The sequence below is a fragment of the Osmerus mordax genome, chromosome 4 (assembly GCF_038355195.1).
Source record: "Osmerus mordax isolate fOsmMor3 chromosome 4, fOsmMor3.pri, whole genome shotgun sequence".
NCBI classification, from domain to species: Eukaryota; Metazoa; Chordata; class Actinopteri; order Osmeriformes; family Osmeridae; genus Osmerus; species Osmerus mordax.
In genome coordinates this window covers 13385135-13406966 of record NC_090053.1, presented here as the reverse complement: position 1 = coordinate 13406966, position 21832 = coordinate 13385135, and the positions used below count along the sequence as shown (strand labels likewise).

Sequence of the window (21832 nt, the reverse complement as noted above, 5' to 3'; positions counted from 1 at the left end):
TAATTTGAGGATGATACGTCACATGACCAAAAAGCTATTGAAGTTTGAAGATTTATTTTGAATGAAAAAACATTTTGTTACAACCTGAAATGAAAATAAACAAAATAAAGGCTGTGCAATGTGTATGCATACATTTTGAACAGTTAAACATAATTTTTATGTTCCTAGTTCATGTTGTTGAAAAGCTATTGACCTTTGAAATTTTAAAGATGTAATTTGTTGATGGTCCCTAAACATACGCGTTGTTTAGGCAGCCAAAAGCATAGGCTAAGCGGCCGGTCGTAGCGTCGCTAAACCCCGGCTAAATTAACACAATACTGGGCGTCTGAATATCTGTTGAATATCGAACTTCCAACCAACTGTACCACGGTGTCTACAACTACATGGACCAGTCTGCAATTTATGTATACGTCACTGCCTAACTCCTCCCCAGACAGCTGGTGAAGTGAAGCGGATTGCTAGATCTACGCGTTAGATTATAAGTAGCCTAGTTAGACATTATCGTTAACTATTTCGCACCAGAGTGTTTAAATGGCGAAAACATACGATTATCTGTTCAAACTCTTGCTAATTGGAGATAGTGGAGTAGGCAAGACATGTCTTCTATTCAGATTCAGCGAAGACGCTTTCAATACCACCTTCATATCAACAATAGGTGAGTACCCGGCTCTCACTGGGTCGGTATAGATGGCATGTGGTGGCCCATCACTTAATTAAGAACTGTTATATTCTTCAATATCCAATGGCAGAAGACAACCAGCTTGGGGTCATGCTCTTACTTTAAGCTCTTATTATTTCAAACATAACTCAAGCAATGTACATTCCATTGCCATAATGTAATTGCAGGTATAGACTTCAAAATCAGAACAATAGAGTTAAACGGAAAGAGAGTCAAGCTACAAATATGGTAGGTGACTGCATGCCTACTATACATAAGGTAACTCATTGGGGCAACTGATATTCCAGACTATTATTTAACTAACACTGTGACAAGTGACCAATAGTTTACATAATGTACAGAATCTTATGAACTTCAAAGAAGGCCTGACACAGTTTAGACTTTGCCTATTCTTTACAGGGATACTGCAGGACAGGAGAGGTTTCGAACTATAACCACAGCATACTATAGGGGAGCCATGGTAAGAGCTACCCTGCAATTCACAGCTCATACTACCTATCTTATACCATCTATAACTCAAAATATATTGGCTATATATTTATTTTATTGATGTGATCTACAGTTATATGCTACAGACATGTTAGAAATTAAAAGAGAACAATAAATTACCAGCAGTGTTTCTACCTTTCAGGGCATAATGTTGGTCTATGACATCAGCAACGAGAAGTCCTTTGAAAATATAAAGAACTGGATTCGTAATATTGAAGAGGTTGGTTGTATGAATGTAAATTGTAACAATGTAATGTGCCCTTTAATTGAAGTAGCCTAGGTTGAGTCCAGCACCAGCGTCATGAATTGCAGTTAATTAAGATGTAATATATTTCAATCAGGAGAGACCTTGATGAGTAAAGTGATGTTTATTACGAGTGTAGCTTCCCCCCGATATATGGTCCAGTCTTGAATTGATGTTTTTCAGTTTATTTGTAATCCTTCCTTCTTAGTACATAAACATCCATAAACACTGTAAAAACTTGTGCCTCATCGGAGACTGCTAAAAACAATAACTTTTCTGTTACATTCTAATAGTTTTTGAAACATTCCATATATATACACGTCTATGATCTTGCGCGAGCAAGGAACTCAGTTAAATAATAACAGTTTCTCAAACCAAATCAAAGAACAATACGGGGCAAAATCAACCAATAACAAAAACAAACACAAATATAGCTGCAAGCAGCGATGCGGGTTCCTCCGCAAAATGGCAAAATATTATAAACATGTACACTGTAGAAGATCGAGAGTTGGACAACAAGGGAGCAAAACTACTTAATGTTTGGCCAACAACAGGCTGAATGGGGATTTGAACTCATGAGCATAAGGTTACAAAAGTCAGTCCCTCTATCTTCTCTGCTACACACCAACTGTTGAGATTGTATGAATAGAAAGGGCAGAGTATTAGCTTTGGTCAGCTTTGGGACAAAGGTTAAGAAATGGTTGACATTTCAAGGTGAAATTGCATGAAATTGTGCATGGTATTTCAGAATGATGTCATCCTGTTTAACTAAACAGATCAAAATTATGACAGGCCAAAAGATAATGGCTGGATTCCAACCAACTACCTTATACTTTACAGGTCACCATGCCAGCCCATTGAGCTATTCTCAGTGTTGAATATTGTCATGTTCAGTTACTGTATAAAAAAGTAAGGTGTTTCTCCTGTGTTAAGCGTTGTTAGATTCAGCCAACGTTGAAACAGCTTTAATTCAATCATATTTTGACATACCAAGGTGAAATTGTTTGTGGTACTTCAGAAAGATGTCATCCTGTTGAACTAAACAAATAATCAAAATTATGACAGGCCAAAAGACTATGGCTGGATTCCAACCTACAACCTGATACTTTACAGGTCACCACCCCAGCCCATTGAGCTATTCTCAGTGTTGAATATTGTCATGTTCAGCTACTGTATAAAAAAGTAAGCTGTTTCTCCTGTGGTAAGCGTTGTTAGATTCAGCCTAAGTTGAAACTGCTTGTACATTTCCTATAAAAACGGGACAACGGCGATGACTGGGTTGCTGCTGTAAAGAATAACTTTCTCATGGTTTTTTAAACAGGTTGTTTGGAGTGCCATAACTTGTCATGGAAGGGAATTTTAAATCATGCCTAGCATCAGTGGGAATGTGTCCTGGCTTAGGTTACATTTTACATTTACATTTAGCAGACGCTCTTATCCAGAGCGACTTACAGTAAGTACAGGGACATTCCCCCTGAGGCAAGTAGGGTGAAGTGCCTTGCCCAAGGACACACCGTCATTTGGCAGAGCCAGGAATCAAACCGGTAACCTTCAGATTACTAGCCCAACTCCGGGTTACTAAAATGAATTTGTGCAACAGGCAAGGGATCCACCTGAACAATCAATTTACTTCATTAGAGATAACCATTACAGTTATCTCTACCATGCATAGACTACAAGTATCTAGCTACTGTGGTGAACCTGGCTTGTTTTGCAGTGGTTTACACAGTCTCGCTAAACAGATGATCAGAGTGTTGTGATGGGCTCAAATAAACACGCATTGCTATGTTTTACAACCGGAGGATTTATCGGGAGACTAGAAACCGTTTGGTCAGAATAAAAAAATAGAGCTGCAAGCAGCGATGCGGGTTCCTCCGCAAAATGGCAAAATATTATAAACATGTAATGTATAATTAATCTATGGCATTGCATACCATATCATTGTTGTTGAAACGTTTTCCATATGCATATATAATTATAATATTTTGAAGACTGATCAAATTATTTCAAAGATTATAAATGTGACCATTCATTAAATCTAAGGTGGAATGAAACCACCGCGCTAGTGGTTGTTTTGATTTCATTCTGCGAGTTTAGAAGTACAACAAGTGAGAAAATGAGGTGGTTGAAAGGCAAGGCACCTGGGGTGGATGAGGTCCGCCCGGAGTTCCTTAAGGCTCTGGATGTTGTAGGGCTGTCTTGGTTGGCACGACTCTGCAACATCGCGTCGGGGTGGTGGTTCCCCTCTTTAAAAAGGGGGACCGGAGGGTGTGCTCCAACTTTAGGGGGATCACACTCCTCAGCCTCCCTGGGAAAGTCTATTCAGGGGTGCTGGAGAGGAGGGTCCGCCGGATTGTCGAACCTTGGATTCAGGAGGAGCAATGTGGTTTTCAGCAAAAGCTTTTATCAGCCTTGAGACATGATGCTCCTTTGGAATGACAATGGGATGTTTCAGTGACTGTGAGAGAGACGAATGGCGGAGTCTCCCTCCTACCTTCACAATGCCGTCCGTATCAATGAAGACATCCAGTTGGTAAAGTTTGTTATTTTTAGTCAATTGATTTCCTTTCTTTAACTGTTCAATTTCTTTCTCATATGTTATGACATATTCTGCACCCTTCCGTTCACTCACTGTGGAGGGCACTTCTTTTTTTTTTTTTTTTTTTTTGTAAATATGTTTATTGGTTTAAATTTTTTTAGCACACAACCATACTTCAAACAAACACACACATCACAAACACAACACACAGATACAACAACATCGGCTCAGCTACACACATACAATACAATAAAAATGATGAATAAAGAAAGAAAACAGATACACAGCAAAGTATTCTCTCTTACGGATTTTCAAAAAATCCCTGTAACATAATGTCAGAAACGTTGGGGCCCAAATAATTCAGATAAGGTTCCCAAACTTTATAAAATTGTTTAGATTTGGAATGTATCACACATGTCAGGTACTCTAGAGGTACTAAATCAAACAAAACATTATGCCAGCCCTTAACAGTTGGCTGTCTATCGCTTATCCACTGTAATAATATATTCTTCCTAGCTGCATATGTAAGAATACAGAAGAGCCTCTGGTTTTTTAACACTACATATCTAGAAGGGAGACCTAGAATAAGAGACATTGGATCCATCTGTAAGTTTTGCCCAAGTATCTTTTCAATTTCTGTCAAAACATTAGCCCAGTATCTTTGCAGTTTATGGCATGACCAAAGGCAATGGGTTAGAGTACCAATCTCTGTTTTACATTTAAGACACATTGGCGACAAAGTTGGATTAAAATGATGTCTGCGGTTGGGGGATATATGCATTCTATGTAAAATTTTTAGCTGTATAGATTTGGCTCGATTACAGACTGAAATTGATTTAGCGTAGACCCAAATATCGTCCCACTCATTGTCATTGATTGTAACAGAAAGTTCGCTCTCCCACTTTTCTTTAAGCTCTTGCAAAGCCACAGTTGCCAGAGTACGCATAGCTCCGTAGAGTAGACTGATAGACAATCTCCAAGGTGTTGCAAACAGTACTTTCTCAAGATGAGATGCACCAGGGTTATCAATTAGGGTTGTACTGTGCAATATATAATGTCTTATCTGTAAATAACGAAAGAAGTTCTGTCTGGGGATATTATATTTCTCAACCACTTGGTTAAATGACATTAATGTATTATCAGAAATTAGGTCTTTCAACACATAAATGCCACAATCCTGCCACTGTCTGAAGCCAGCATCAAGAAGTCCTGGTTGGAAATCGGGGTTGTTCAAAATAGGAGTGAAAACTGATGTTAGTTTTGACCTCCCCTCAAGTCTACGTGTTAGTCGCCAAGCCTTAATTGTATTGAGAGTAACAATATTGTCACAGCATGACCTAACAGTTTTAAAACTCTTAACAAACAACAGGTTCTTCAGTGGGTATTTTGATAGGGAGGTTTCCACATCCAGCCAGACAGAGGCTGTCTCATTTACGATCCAATCATATATATATCGCAAATGAGCACAGAGCTGGTACTTTCTCAAATTTGGTAAATCTAATCCACCTTCAGAGCTTGGCAGTTGTAAGGTAGCCATCTTTAGCTTTGGTCTACGTTTGCTCCATATAAATGCACTAAGCCAACCATTTAGTTTTTTTAAGACTCCATTTGAAAATAAAACTGGGATCATTTGGATAGGGTAAAGCAATCTAGGCAATATGTTCATCTTAATAAGAGCTATACGACCTAGCCAGGAGACTGGCAAAGAGTTCCACTAACCATGGCAAACAACAGGGGGGACAATGGGCAGCCCTGCCTTGTTCCTCTATGCACAGGGAAACCGTCAGACCTCAGTCCATTAGCAAGAATGGCTGCTTGAGGATTATCGTACAAGACCTTGACCCATCTAATAAAATTATCCCCTAAACCAAATTTCTCCAAGCAGTAAAATAAATATGACCATTCAACTCGGTCAAAGGCCTTCTCTGCATCCAGAGAAAGCACTAAACCATCAACTTGTCTACGTTGGAAGACCTGAATGATATTAAGAAGACGCCTAACATTGTTATAAGAGTTTCTCCCCTTTATGAAACCAGTTTGATCCTCTTTTATAATTTTAGGTAGGAGACCTTCAAGGCGTATAGCCAACATTTTTGCCAAGATCTTCCTGTCTACATTTAGAAGGGATATGGGCCTATAAGAGGCACAGGACTCAGGACATTTCCCCTTTTTCAGTATGAGTGAGATATTTGCTTCTTTCAAGGTCGGGGGTAACTCTTTATTTGAGAAAGCATCATTAAACATGCTGACTAAAGGGTCTACTAATATGCCTGAAAACTCTTTGTAAAATTCACTGCTGTACCCATCCGGTCCACCAGCTTTCCCATTCTGAAGAGTTCCTATGGCATTAAACACCTCTTCTCTGGAAATGGGTGAATTAAGAGCAAGTTTATGTTCTGATGGTATAGTGGGCAAGTTTAGCTGGTCAAAGAACTTATCCATCAGAACAGACGCATCCCTTGGCTGCTCAGAACTATAGAGATTATGATACAATATCTTAAAGGTGTCATTTATAAGCTTATTATCATATATACGGCTGCCTTGAGCATCACAAAGGGCTGCAATGGTTTGTGACTCTGCTCTTTTTTTTGTGAGATATGCTAGGTATTTCCCAGGTTTATCCCCATGTTCATAAAACTTTTGTCTAATAAATCTGACTTTGACTTCCTCATCTTGTGTTAAAAGGTTGTCTACGGTTGTTCTAATTGCAGATATTTCTGTCAAAATAGTGGGAGATGGGCACTCAACATAAGCATTTTCTTTAGTTTTAAGTTCAGCCATTAACAGATTCTGCTTTTCTCTTTTTTGCCTTTTTTTACTTGCTGAAAAGGAAATAATCAACCCCCTAGCATATGCTTTAGCAGTTTCCCATAATAAGGCCGGGTTGTCTGTGGATCGAGTGTTAATGGAGATAAAATACTGAAATTCAGTGGTAAAATGAGTAACAAATGTATGATCTTTCAAGATTGATGTGTTCAGTCTCCAGAACTTCACTCCACTATTTACACCCTTGATGGAGAGGTCCAAAATTACCTTGGCATGATCAGAAATCAAAATACTACCAATAGAGCAAGACAAAACCCTGTGCATCGCGAGACCTGACATGAAAAAGTAGTCAATCCTACTGTGAGAGCCATGAGGTGCAGAAAAGAAAGTATACGCTTTATCAGAAGTGTGAATTGTTCTCCAAACATCAACAAATCCTAAATCCTCACAAATAGAACAGAGTGCCTTAGCCTGTGGTGAAAGAGACATAGCTTTAGAAGGTAATTTATCAATAAGTGGGTTTAGTATGCAGTTAAAATCTCCACCTACAATGGCAATATCTGACTGAATCTCAGAAAAGTCCAAGAATACCTTAGTTATAAAGTCAGAGGGGTGAGCAGGAGGGTAGTACACGTTCAGTATAGATATAACTGTATCTTGCAAGATGCCCTTTACAATAACATATCGGCCACTTTTATCTTTAATACAGTTCAGCAATGAAAACTGAAAGTTCCTTCTCACTAATATAGCCACTCCTCTACTTCTTGAGGTGAATGAGGAAAAAAACACCTGATTAAAACCTTCCTTCTGCAATTTGAGATGCTCTTCATCATCCAAGTGCGTTTCTTGCAGGAGAGCAATATCAATATGCCCTTTTTTCAAAAAACGCAGTACTTTTCTTCTTTTAACAGGACTATGAACCCCTTTTATGTTCCATGTACATAGACGTAACGTATTACTCGCCTATAGGCCAACTTTATTCGTTATGTAGAGAAAGTATGCTGAGAACATGAATCCTAAAACATATAAAACGACATGTGCAGTCACTGAGCCAAGAGAAGAAAAACAAAAAAAGTAATGTGAACAAGAACTACTATACAAAAATAAACAAATTAAACTTAAATGTTCAAGGGGGTTGTCCCTGCTACCTAACCTGCAGGGAGTTCCAAACATCGCCCACGGCAAGACTAAAGAGCTTGCCACCCAATCTTCATTCCTCACCACCATCGTCACAAAAAAAAACAACAACACGTCAGCCTACTCACAGTGGCTATACTTGGCAAATAAAATATAAAGTCTATGTATAGATAAACTCAAACAGGAGGTAACATACCACATTAATCTTAAAAAATCAGTGTCTGAGTCCAGTCTTCAGTCTGGCATACCTTTGCGTCCTTCTTCTAATGACTGTGCGAGTAAAGCGGCATCTTTCGGAGAGTCGAATCTCTTCTGCTTACCATCGACTGTCACCCTTAAAGTAGCCGGATAGAGCAATGCATAGATCACGTTCATTTTCCTTAGTCGGGTCTTCGTGTCATCAAATGCCTTCCGCCGCCGAACCACTTCTGCCGAGTAGTCATTGAAGAAGGAAACTTTGGGCTTTCTGGCCGTAGCATCATCTTGACTTCGAGATCCGAGCCGCCGTGCCGCATCCATTACCCGCTGTTTGTCTTGAAAGTTGTGAAACTTCAGTATAAATGGTCTTGGACGCTGGTTATGACTGGGTTTCGGTGCCAATGATCTGTGAGCCCTGTCAAGCTTTAAACGACCATCTTTCACAGTCATTTGAAGGTGTTCTGGTATCCACGTTTCTAAAAATTCCACTGGATTTGTCCCTTCGGAGCCTTCTGGTATGCCAACCACACGCACATTGCATCTACGACCTCGGTTGTCAAGATCATCGATGTGCTCAAACATGTCGCGCACTTGTTTTTCAAGGGATGCTATCCTAGCTTCTGAGGCTATAGTTGTGTCCTCGACATCAGAAATTCTTTTTTCAGCCTCCCCTACGCGTGCTGCAATTGCTTGCAACTGTGCTGTCTGATCTTTAATGGCCTCTAAGACTGTGGAAACTTTTGCGTCGATCACCATAGTGAGTTTGTCAGTGATGTTGTCCAAAGCTTGAATAATATTTGGCTCCATCCCTGGGCTAGCAACCGCTAGTTCACCGCTAACACCAGTTCCCTCAGGAGTAGTCTTCACCACTTTCTTCGATGTTTTTTCCATGCTTTCTGAATTTTGGCGAAAATAATGATCTAGACTCATGTTAGAGTACCTCCCCTACAAAATTCCGTACTTTTACTGTCCAGACATGATAGATTAATATATAAACTCTGATAAATGCCACTGGAGCTGGCTTACAATGCTGTTCACTCTACAGCGCCATCTTGTTCCCCCCGTGGAGGGCACTTTTGACTTGATTTTCTTTGCCCGTCGCACAAGGCGGGCCACCGACTGGATGGCTCGGGACCATGACGAGAATTTTGACAGACGGTTTGCAATACAGATTGGTTCTGAGGCCTGTAATGCAGAAGTCTGCAGCGTTTGAGCTTTTCTGATCTCTGGATCTCCTATCGCCAGGTCTGGTATCACATCTTCTGATGTTGGTATTTCGCTTTCCCACAGGAACATGGGACCGGAGAACCAGTCAGATCTGAGCAGCTCATTCACTGTTCTTCCGCGGGATGCTCCGTCTGCAGGATTCTTATCGGTGGGCACATGATGCCAATGCTGGGCCGTTGTGCTATTGCGGATCTTCTGAACCCTGTTAGCAACGAATGTGTGAAAGCGTCTTGAGTCGTTGTTGATGTAGCTTAACACTACCTTGGAGTCTGTCCAGAAGTACTCTTTTGCATTAGCACAGCCAAGCTCTTCTCTAAGCATGTTGCTGATACTAACTGAGACTACTGCCGCTGTCAATTGAAGCCTTGGTATGGTCGTTAGCTTTGTGGGAGCGACACGGGCCTTTCCTATCACTAGAGAGCAGTGAATCTCTCCTCTTTGGTTCCTGACTCTCAAGTAAGAGCACTGTCCATATCCACTGGTGCTCGCATCAGCGAAGTGGTGCACTTCTGTGTCAATGACTTCTCCAAAATTGACGGGTACATAACATCGAGCTATGTTGATCTTTTCTAAGTTTGCAAAGTCACGTCGCCAGCTCTCCCACCATGGCCTCAGCATTTCAGGTAGGGGGTCGTCCCAGCCAAAACCTTGACGGCACATTTCTTGCAAGATCTTCTTCCCGGATATAACATATGGTGCCAGGAAGCCAAGAGGATCATATATGGAGGCTACAGTGGCCAATATGCCTCTATGTGTCCCTGGTTGGTCTGATAAAGTGTTGTTGAATCTGAAACTATCCCCTTGTATGCTCCAGTGGATTCCGAGAGCTCGCTCGAGTTGTGTGTCTGAGAAAGTCAAATTCTTTGTCGACGTATCCGTTGCTCGTTCAGATGCAGGTATGCTCTGTAGAACGGCTTCATTGTGTGAAACAAATTTGTGGAGACGGAGACCCCCTTTGGCACATATGTCTCTTGCTTCTTGTGCCAACTGAATGGACTTTTCCACCGTGTCCGTACTTGTGACTCTGTCGTCCACGTAGAAGTCTCTTCTACAAACTGTGAACCTAATGGGTGCGAGAGTCTGTTTTCATTGACCAGGTGTTTCAGCCCATAATTCGTGCAGCCAGGGGATGACACTGCGCCGAAAAGGTGGACTTTCATTCGGTACTCCTTAGGCTGTGTGTTGGCATCTACGTCTTTCCACAACAGGAATCGTAAGTAGTTGCGATCCTGCTCTGGCAGGGCTCGACATTAAGGCTTGTCCGCTTGTCCGGGACAAGTGGATTTTTTTGTAGGGCAAGTGAAAGAGAGATTTACTTGCCCCACTGGACAAGTTAAAACTCAAACAAAATGCCATGTTACTTCACGTTATGTTCCACTCATTGGGTGTGCTTTGCCTTCGGCAAGGGCACAACCTTTGTTCTCTCACATATATATTATTATTATTATTTTTATTATTCTTTTTGCCCCCCTAAAACTCAGTCAATATTTGGCCTACATAGACAAAGTAGGTGTCAAAAGTTTCGTCTTGGTAGCGATTGAGTTGCTTCTATTGGAATTTACGTTCCGTTGCATGGTTTAGGCTGAAGTTAAGTTTTTGTGGCGAAAAGTGAAGCTAACGGTGGCTAATTTGCTAGCCACAGTCACTGACGTTACTAACGTCACTACGTCACTAACGTCACGAAAACCCGCGTGACTACCTTTGGCAGAACATTCGTTTCGCATCTGTTAACTTGGGGGATAGCTAGGCTAACTATAGCTTTACTGCAAGGCAGCTGCAGAAACGCCACAAGAAAAGAGGCCAGGGTGATAACTATTTACTCATTTTACTTTGTGATATGACACACAATTGTGATGTGTAATGTACAATATAAGCTGATATTATTAAGGAAGTACATCTACTTTCGGAAACAGTAGTCTACTATTTCACTGAAGTATTAGCATCATGACATTAGCCTGTGTTGCCCGGGCAACACATACTACAATGGTCTATGATGTAGCGTTATCTGTTTTCAATCGTTAAAATAAACATTCCTCACATATACATTTTCGTTGTAGGATTTATTCTGACATTAGTAAACGATTTGTTGGTGAAATTACCATTACCTGTCGTTTCAAACCAGTGTAGCTCACTGCAACGCTGTAGCTTACGCGAGACACACTACAAAAACATCTACACTACACAGCTGTTTAGGAAGTCAAACGGCGACAGAACATGTTCAGCACTCTCCTTACTTAAATCAAAAGTCTATCTAACTACTAACCTGAACTTCATTGCCACAGCCTAAACATTGTCAATCTGTTCATGAAAATAATTAATTTCAGCCTAAACCGTACGTAACGGAACGTTAAATCCAATTCAACCAACGCAATCGCTACCAAGACGAACACAGCAGTAGTCTAGTACTGTACCGTAGTAGTACAATTTACCGGGGCAGCTTCTCCACACAGGGCTATATCGCATTTTGCGTTGTTACTGACAATGGTCGCTACCAGTGAGCTTTTTATGAATGAGCGATTTTCCACTAAATAAATGTCAAGCTTATTTACGTTTTGGGGGGCATATTTTCAGTTAGCAGATGGTACTGTTTGAATCGCGATTCAATCTTCTACTGCCGGTAAAGTCGTAGAATAATCTTCAAAGGGGGTTCTTTATTCATGAATGAATGCAATATGAGTAGGCTAAATGCTTGAAAATATCACGAGAAGGGAAAAACTTAAAAGGACGTTTAAGTCATAGAGATTAGGTCAATTTTTACACCGGTCTGCCAAATTTATTCGTTTTGATTCAACGATGAGGCTGCCTCTTGCAGGGGAAATGAGAAGACATCTATTTCATTCTACACTTCACTCGTATTTTCAGTTGTAAATGAGCAGCAAAAAAAAATGCTTTTAAATCTATGTAATCTTTATAAATAATAAGTATGCATTTTTATATGACATATACAGAAATATCAGTTGTAAAAATGTCATTCAAAAACGGACCCCTGTGCAACCGACGCAAGCAAGCACACCCTACAATTTCCCCAGAAATTGTACCCTCTCTAGTTATGTTTATTTTACCGATTTTATTTTACCGAATTCTGCATTAGCAAAACACAAAAGAAGTGGCTTCGTCCCAATATCTCTACAGACGATGCATCTAATATCATGCTCAACACTTGAACGGGGCTTATTACTTGAAAGAGGAATTATTTACTGTGTCATCTCAGTTACACTATCAGGGCTTTGAAATACTGTGACTTGCTCAAGTAAGCAAATGGCTAGTAGAGCATAACATTTCATAATAATTCCAGTAAATCAAGCAGTGCTGTAAGACCCAGTGAAATGTTATACAGATAACAAACTAACATTAGCTAGCATCACTACGACATTGGCTAACTCTACTTCGGTAGGCTATCCTCAGTATTTGCAAGCTAGCTAAATTTATACTGTATCTAAAATAAGATAAATAGCCCCGAGACGAGCTTTCACGGGTGTTTGCGCGTCTATTTGCTTCACTCCTTTGTGCCTGTGCCTCGTCCATTACTGTTTACAACATTAGCAGGACTACTTGGTTGGCGTTGCCTTCTTAGCATGAGAAGTACAAGGTTTGACGTGAGAGCGTGTGAACTGGTTGAATTGTGTGTCTCAAGGCCAATGCGTGAGCGTTGGCAGCCCTGTATTAAAAGGTGTATAGCCTACTTTACAGTTGAATATGTGCTGATATTTAACTATGTAGACATTTAACCGATACAAATGCTGCTAATGCTTGCTAGGTACACAGCTGCCGACGCTAGCTAGCTACAAAACGTCAACACAATGTTTTTTTTAAAAATACAATTATAAATCTTTACCCGGACAAGTGACTTTTGTGCATGGACAAGTGAAACATTAATGTACTTGTCCAAAGGACAAGTGCCTCAAAAAGTTAATGTCGAGCTCTGGCTCTGGCACGTGAAATTGATGAAACATTTCTCTATATCACACAAGAGAGCTATCTGATGCTGTCTGAACCGTAGGAGGACACCGGTGAGGTTGTTTATCATATCTGGCCCTGGAAGGAGGTGTTCGTTGAGGCTTGTGCCACCACACTTCGCAGAGCCGTCAAATACAACACGCAACTTGTCTGCTTCTTAGGGTGGTATATGCCGTGATGGGGAATGTACCATTGTTCTCCTGGAATTCCATCTTCTTGCACCTCTTCCACATCACCTCTCTCTATGATTTCCTTCATGTATGTTGTGTAATCCTTTTTGTATTTCTCATCTCTGTAAAACTTCTTCCTCAAGTGATTCAGTCTGGTTTCAGCGATGTTCCTGTTGTCAGGTAAGTGTGTCCGTTGCCTAAAGGGTAATGGCATCTCATAATGTCTGTTCATTTTGTTTTATGCCTTCTTTCAGTTTGTTCTGGAAAATTAGATCTTCTTGTGACACTGTTTTGTCATGTCCTTTAAAGATCCTGTAAAGTGGAATTAAAAACGAGTTTCAAGTTTACCACACCACAGAATTATGTGTTATTAACTACCCATCCAAATTCGAATGAAAAAAATACACCGACAAGTATGTTGAATTAGGTTTTGAAATCGTAAGAAAATCAGCAGTTTTCTCTGTTCGAGACTGGGGGGCGTGTCGCATGCCTGAAGGAGCTGAAGCTCGGCCCCCTCGCTGGAAGGCGCCGCCTCTCTCAAGTAAGCTACCTACGAACCTAATGGACGCTATGTCAAGCCGAACAAAACAGTATAGAATTAGAATGTATTTGTTCAATGAGTGAAACATACAGATGCATATAAATGAAATATTCCCCTGAGCTGTAACACAAGAGTAAACATTTACAGCAGAGACAGCAGACAGTGAGCTCTCCAACTACTTCTAGCACATTAGCTACCATTTCACCAAAATACCATCATTCTACACAGAGTAGCCTAATATCAAGTTAGCGGTTTGCACTAATTATAGCAGAGATACCTCTGGAAAAGTTATGTAGTATAATTATAACAAGCACACAGAACTGAGTGATGAACTGCAGGTGGCGGTGGATGGTCCAGGTGCGACCGGAGGATGAACGGCCGGGGGGGGCGATGCTCGGTACGGCTCCGCGCTGCAAGAGAAGCCGTGCGTTGGTGAACCCCGTCTGTCTCTGGTCCATGTTAAAACTGTCCGCCGTGAAATGGTCAGTGGCGCAGAGGCGGCTGTTAGAGTTTATCCGAAGCTTTCCATGAGCGTGGCCTTCACAAAATCTATCCACCTATTTTTCCTTTCATTATCAACAGGGAACCTAAATGGCGTTGCAGCGCAGCTGGAGTTCTTGCATCCAGGGAAGATGCAGTTGCGGGTGGTGGGAGACATCCTGAAGCTAGCTAGCTAGCTGATGTAAGCTACAATAACAGTACAGCAGGAGGAGACATTCAGTGATCTGATGTAGATGGGGCGAAATGACGTAGATAGGGCATTTTTTGGCTCCGCCCATTAAAACCTGATCTGAAAACGGAAGAGAAACTGTTCTTCGGTCTAACTCCACATTTCAGTGCGACAAAGTTTTAGCGCTTTGCACATGCTTTCAGGAACTAATTTCACACGTATATAATGTACTAAGAAGCAAAACATGGAATTTACTTTACAGGATCTTTAATGTCCTTGAAGTCTGACTCGAGGGTGCTGATTACATCCATGGGCGTTACTGGAGGGAGTTCCTTTACAGAGACTTTGTTACACAGGCTGGTGTCTGTTATGTCTAGGGTTGATGTCGAGCAGCTTACAACACTCCATCCTAAATCTGTACGAATGGCGTAGGGCTCGTCGTCTTTTCCTGTGATTACCTGTCGGGGTGTCAATGCTCTGAGACAGTTGTATCCAATCAGAAGCCCAACTTCACAGGTAAGGAGGGGGGCGACTTCGTCTGCGATGGATCTTAAGTGAGACCATCTTCTAGCTGTTTCTTGAGTGGATATATGATCATGGTTCCCCGGAATACAGTCCCCAGTATATGCAGGGGGGAGGTCATTGTGGATGTATGAGTTGTAGCCTCTCACTCTAAGTCCAGACACCCTTTCACATTTCACAATCACGTTCTTTCCAAGCATAGTGGTGAGTTTCAGCTTCACAGGTTGGGTATGTGCTTGCAGCTCATTGCTCACTTCATTGTCGATGAAGGTGCTGTCGCTTTGAGTGTCCAGTAATGCATATAAAAGCTGTTCTTTAGATGGATCCGTGGCCACGGACACCCACACAGGAACGACTATGGATGTGCTGCGTGATTGGCCCCCTCTAGTGACGTTGAGTGCCGTGGCTTCATTTGGAGTGCTTGAAGGTGTGGATTCTTGGCCTTCTCGCCTTCCACGTCCTATATAATTCTCATCATGGAGACAGGTTGGATGCTTTCCCTTGCATGCGTCACAGGTGTGGCGGTGACGGCATTCTTTGGCGTTGTGACCTAGTTTGAGACACCCATAACAAAGCCTGTTCTCCTTCACGTGCTTCTGTCTATCATTTAATGACTGTTCCATAACTTTTTGACATTGAGGAAGTTGGTGATTGTCATTTTTGCACCACATGCATGGAGGTTTGAATTTTCATTTCTTGTGGCTGTTTGGATGCTGAAGACGTCGGCTTTATTTCCCTTAAATTCGTTTGTGCCTTTCCTTTCGTAGGAAGGGTGAAGAGCATGTGGTGAAGTGATGGGATTACATGCTATCTCTGCTTCTAGAGACACAACGTTTGTAAAGTCCTTGAAGGTGGGAAAATCTTTACCGTCCATGAGAGCCACTGTGACCTGGTGGTTCCAACAGGATGCCAGCCAATCAGGAACCTTAAGCATCAGCTTTTGATTTTCCTCGCAATCATTTAATATTTCCAGGCCTCTCACATGGGGCATAGCCTGTGAGCAGGCATTCAGGAAATCCAAGAATGTTAGCCCCTCTGCATCCTTGGGTTGTATTTTCGGCCATTTTGATATCTTGTCTCTGAATGCTTGTTGAGTTATAAATGGCTGTCCATATTTTTTGTTGAGTTTTATCCATGCATCTCTGTATGCTTCCTCATCACTTCTGAAGAAAGTGCCTTCAAGACAATTTTGAGCAGCACCACTGACATATTTCTTTAAGTGATAAAGTTTATCAGCAGAGGAAATATTATTTTGGTCTATAAGAGACTGGAATGAGGATCTCCATTCGATGTAGTGGATTGGGTCGCCACTAAAGATGGTGGGTGTTGGCATTGGGAGTCTACTTGTGGCTATACTCTCTTGAATAGCTTGGGCCAGATAAAAGACATCAGTAGGGGTGCTGGCATGTCAGAATGAGGATATCGGTCATTTACAGGTGCATTGAAGGTAAACTGTCTATCGTTCAGTTGCATAGGATGATGCTCATGTTCTTGTTTGAATTCCCGATCATATTTTTTAAACCTAGCACGGGCCACCTCAATGTCTTTTTCTGCTTGCAGATGTTCCAATTGCGTTATTTTGTACAGAGCCTCTTTAGCAGCAAGATCTGCGGCTGCCTCAGTTCGTTTTGCCGCTACTTAGGGTGTCAGAGTGTTGGCTGGCTTGCGACTGAGAGGCAATACTGCCATATAGAGTGAGCGTAGTCATGGGGTGGTAGCTGATGAAGACGGTGCCTTTCATTTTCCTCATTGAATTCTCCATATGCTTCTGTTATACGCTCTGTAATAATTTTTACAATGTCTTTCGATACAGCCTCACACGAATCAATTCTCCTTCTAAGTACAGCGAATGGTGTCACTCTCTCTTAGTTCATCATAAAGTTTCCGTATTTCATTCAGTCCGTTTTCAATTCCATCTGCCATAGCAGCCAGTTCACACTCGGATATATCTTTTTCTGATTTTAATTTTCCATTGTTCATACAAGCTGAGCAAACGTCTTTCCCTCTATTTACTTCCTCCATCTGATATGCTAGCTTTTTCTCCATAGGTTTGAGAGGGCGGTCTGTACGACGGGGCAAAACTACCTCCTCATCGTCATCATCCATTTCGTCTTTAAAATCAGATTCTAATTCCTGCCGCGCTAGACATGGTTTCACAGTCGCCTTGGTTTAGTAAGTCTCCTTTTCCTTTTTTTCCATTTGTAGAGTCTTTATAAATACATTGACTTCATCCATTTCATTTAGCGGTAAGCTTTTCTTACCGTCTTCGTTGACCATCATTTACATTTACATTTTTTCATTAGCAGACGCTTTTATCCAAAGCGACTTCCAAGAGAGAGCTTTACAAAGTGCATAGGTCACTGATCATAACAACAAGATAGCCACAAAAACATTGCCAGTAGCCAAAACATGAAGCACACATTGTGAACAACCAAAGTAAGTGCCAAAGGGAAGAACCATAAGAGCATGTAGTTAAACAAGTTACAATTAAACAACATGAACCGCTATAAGTGCAGGTGTACCTGTGGAAAAAACAAGCAACAATAATAAAAACTATATATCACAGCGAGTACAAAAAGTTTAAATCAGCTACCACTAACCACAAGAGCAACAAGTCTCTAAGCAAGAGTCATTGTGATCCTTGAGGAAACTAACATTGGGTCAAGCGAACCATTCCTAAGTACCGTTGTACTCCTGGAACTCCTGGAGAGACATTCAGTGTCTCTGATGGAGGTGGGGAGTTGATTCCACCACTGGGGGGCCAGACAGGAGAAGAGCTTGTGTTGGGACCGGGCGGTCTTGAGCGGTGGGACCACCAGGCGGTTGTCTGAAGAAGACCGTAGGTGACGGGTGGGGGTGTAAGGCTGCATGAGAGACTTGATGTAGACGGGTGCAGTCCCGTTCACTGCTCGGAAGGTCAGTACCAGGGTCTTGAATCTGATACGGGCCATGATAGGTAGCCAGTGGAGAGAGATGAGGAGCGGGGTAACATGGGAGCGTCTGGGTAGATTGTAGACCAGGCGGGCCGCCGCGTTCTGAATCCTCTGAAGAGGGCGGGTTGCACATGCTGGGAGACCAGCGAGCAGCGAGTTGCAATAGTCCAACTTGGAGAGGACAAGTGCTTGGACTAGCAGCTGGGTGGAGTGCTCAGACAGGTATCTCCTGATCTTCCGGATGTTGTAGAGGGTGAATCTACACGACCGGGAGACTGCAGCAATGTGGGCCGTGAGGGAGAGCTCGTCGTCCATGGTAACCCCAAGGTTCCTGGCAGAGGATGAAGGGTTCACCGTCGCAGATCCCAGGGTGATTGAGAGATCGTGGGAGATGGAGGGTTTAGCCGGGATGATGAGAAGTTCTGTTTTGGCGAGGTTCAGCTGGAGGTGGTGCTCGGTCATCCAGGCGGAGATGTCTGTGAGGCAGGCCTCAATCGTAGCTGAGATCCCCGGATCGGTCGGGGGGAACGACAGGTACAGCTGCGCGTCGTCAGCGTAGCAGTGGTAGGAGAAGCCATGGGAGGTGATGATTGGTCCAAGTGAGGTGGTGTACAGAGAGAAGAGGAGGGGTCCAAGGACGGAGCCCTGTGGGACACCAGTGGAGAGCTGGCGAGGGCCTGACAGTTTGCCTCCCCAGGAGACCTGGTAGGATCTTCCCGACAGGTAGGATGAGATCCACTGGAGTGCAGTGCCAGTGATGCCCATCTCAGAAAGTCTGGAGAGCAGGATCTGGTGGTTAACCGTATCAAACGCTGCAGAAAGGTCCAGCAGAATGATGACGGATGACCTCGAAGCCGCTCTGGCAGACTGGAGGGCAGTGGTGACTGAAAGGAGGGCAGTCTCTGTGGAGTGGCCAGTCTTGAAGCCCGATTGGTTGGGGTCAAGCAGGTTGTTCTGAGAGAGAAAGTTTGACAGTTGGTTAGACAAGCCTTGCTACAACTCACTGGTGCTCTCCCTGTACCGTTGTTGGATCGCAGGCAGCTTGATGAAGCAGGTGCAGGTAAAGTTTTTACTGTAGCTTCCCCCCGATATATGGTCCAGTCTTGAACAGATGTTTTTCTGTTTATTTGTAATCCTTCTTTCTTAGTACATAAACATCCATAAACACCGTAAAAACTTGTGCCTCATCGGACAGTGCTAAAAACAGTAACCCTTTACCGTTACATTCTAACAGTTTTTTAAACATTCCATATATATACACGTATATGATCTTGCGCGAGCAAGGAACTCAGTTAAACAATAACTGTTTCTAAAACCAAATCAAAGAACAATACGGGGCAAAATCAACCAATAACAAAAACAAACACAATGACAACTGTAGAACCTTTATAGAGGTTGGGTCAGTTACAACAAGTGTTTGGAGCTTAGACCCCATGGGAAATAAATTATCGAAAGGGCGTCTGCCCCGCATCCGAAGAGAAATCCTCCACGGAGTCCACACTGGTGGTGGTGGCGGTAGCCTTCGACCCAGGGAGCCGAACAGGTGTTGTGCCGAAATCTCACTCCCTGACAGAATTCCACTCCCCTACGCGTGAACGTGCGCACTGCCTACTACAACATAATTCACATATTACCTTATTCCGAAGATAGAACAGTGCAGCACAACATCAACAGCGTTTCTCAAGTGCAGCTCAACATCACATCATTTTGGTGAAACAATCATTCAGATTTACATGTAGCACGACATACAAATATATATTTAAATGAAACTTGAATAAAATATCCTACTGACAGTTTTCTCAAAGCCTAAGATGAGGGAACCAAGGTTGTACAGTTTACTCGTAACAATCGCCTCAGTTTGCAAATCTATACATAGCAATAGCCTACGCTAGGAAGGCAGTGCGCTGTTCACACATATGGGAGTGGAATTCTGGCAGGGAGTGAGATTTCGGCACAACACCGGAACGAAGTCAACCTAATCGATTGCCTACTGAAACCCATATGAAAGCCCGACATGAGAAGAGGGAAAGAAGAGAGCGTTCATAGCGGAGAGGGTGAATAGTGGAACATATCGTGTGAGCCCGAATGCAGGGTTCGGTCTTGCCTGACTGAACTTGCGCTAAGCTTCATAATTGTTTTTTAATTTTCTGTATGCAGAATTGACATTAGAAATGCGAAAATGATTTCCTATGTATTTTCATGCATTGATGCAGCTGATTTTACTTGCTTTCCATGCGTCTGTTATAACGGTCCCTAGCATGCCTCATCTGATGTGGAGATGATGATCCTCGGTAACAAATGTGACATGACTGAAAGGAGACAGGTGTCTAAAGATAGAGGAGAGAAGGTGAATCTGACTGCATTACTAATGAGATTTTATTTGATTGTGTAATGCACTATCATCTGTATATCTCAGTATAATATCCCTGATTTGTTTATTTGGTGTCCCCAGGTAGCAATTGATTTTGGAGTAAAATTCTTGGAAACGAGTGCTAAGTCAAGTTTAAATGTTAAAGAGGTAAGGAGTATAAAATGTTAGGTAGGCATACACAGTAGCCTACCTAAGTTGTAATTTAGAGCTATGCACTGAACTGTGAGCATGTTGACAATTGACTGCTGTTTTTCCCCTCAGGCTTTTTATACCCTAGGCAGAGACATCATGCATAACCTCAACACTAAAATAGTAAGTTATGGACATAATAAAAGTTAGCTTCAGTATACAGTGACAAATATACTCTCTACCTCTCTCTATATGTATACATACACACACACATACTGTATATACTATCAATACAATATTTCACAACAAAGTTTGTTATGGAGCATATAACTTCCATTTCATGTTATTTTCCTTGTGTCAAACATACTTCCCCTCCTTTTTTTGTCAGACGGACAGCAATCCACCGGGAGGTAGTGGTCCTGTCAAAATCACAGAGAAGAAGTCAAAGAGAATCAAATTCTTCAAATGTACGCTGCTCTAGAGTTTCCTGTCAGTCTTAAAAGCAGCTGTGCTTAGTGTAATTGAGAAGTCCTAATGGTAGAGGCTCAGGGATCTAGCGGTGGTCTCCCAGATTGGATGGTCGTGATCCCATCATAAGTCCCAAACTGCAGAGGAGTTCAAGCTGCTCACACCGTAATGACCTTCACATAGACTCAACTACCAACCCATGGAAGGCTATGATTTGTGTTAACATTGAGTGGTATCATTACTGTCTCTGTGCTTGCAAAATTATCTCTGTGCTCTTGTACAGTTTTCAACTCAAAAGGTCATCATACTTATTTGTTTTTGCATAACTTGGTATTTGACTCAGAGGCGGAGGTTTCATTATACATGTCCCACATGTAAACGACAAATCTGTCCTCCGCACTTTTTATTAAGGAAATTACGTTTAATGGCTGCATCCAAAAAACTGTCCCACGGACATTTGGAAACAAACCTATGCCCCTGGTTTGACTTAAATCAGGCTATATTCAGTACTACAGTAGCTATCAGGGTTGTGCACCCATAATAATGTGCATGTGAATGTATATTCAAGTGTTCTAACAAAGTGTTATGCAGGACTCACGCATTTGCTGTGAGACTCATGCATTTCAACCAGTTCACACACTCTCACGCAACACCTTGGATATCTCACGCAGAGATATATATATAATTAATGTACGAGGCAAAGGCATACGGAGTTAAGTTTTCTGCCGAGTTGATAGCTTTCTCGAGTTATACAGAGTTAAATGCCACCTATCAACCCCCTCCCCCGGTCTC

General features: G+C 42.1%; 1 protein-coding gene across 1 annotated transcript; it reads left to right on the top strand.

The window, feature by feature from the left end:
• The first annotated feature begins 294 nt into the window (after positions 1-294).
• Positions 295-21419, top strand: LOC136941551 (ras-related protein Rab-8B-like). The gene is made up of 8 exons (XM_067234084.1): positions 295-655; positions 847-907; positions 1079-1139; positions 1311-1388; positions 20330-20419; positions 20525-20590; positions 20705-20755; positions 20961-21419. The coding sequence occupies exons 1-8, from the start codon at positions 532-534 to the stop codon at positions 21051-21053; spliced, it is 624 nt and encodes a 207-aa protein (XP_067090185.1). The 5' UTR covers positions 295-531; the 3' UTR covers positions 21054-21419.
• The last annotated feature ends 413 nt before the right edge of the window (positions 21420-21832 follow it).

Bases quoted from the DNA above. Each gene is read 5' to 3' on its own strand.
- LOC136941551 (XM_067234084.1), top strand. From the start codon at position 532: ATGGCGAAAACATACGATTATCTGTTCAAACTCTTGCTAATTGGAGAT. The intron at 656-846 runs GTGAGTACCCGG...ATGTAATTGCAG, and splicing joins CACCTTCATATCAACAATAG to GTATAGACTTCAAAATCAGA. The intron at 20,756-20,960 runs GTAAGTTATGGA...TTTTTTTGTCAG, and splicing joins ATAACCTCAACACTAAAATA to ACGGACAGCAATCCACCGGG.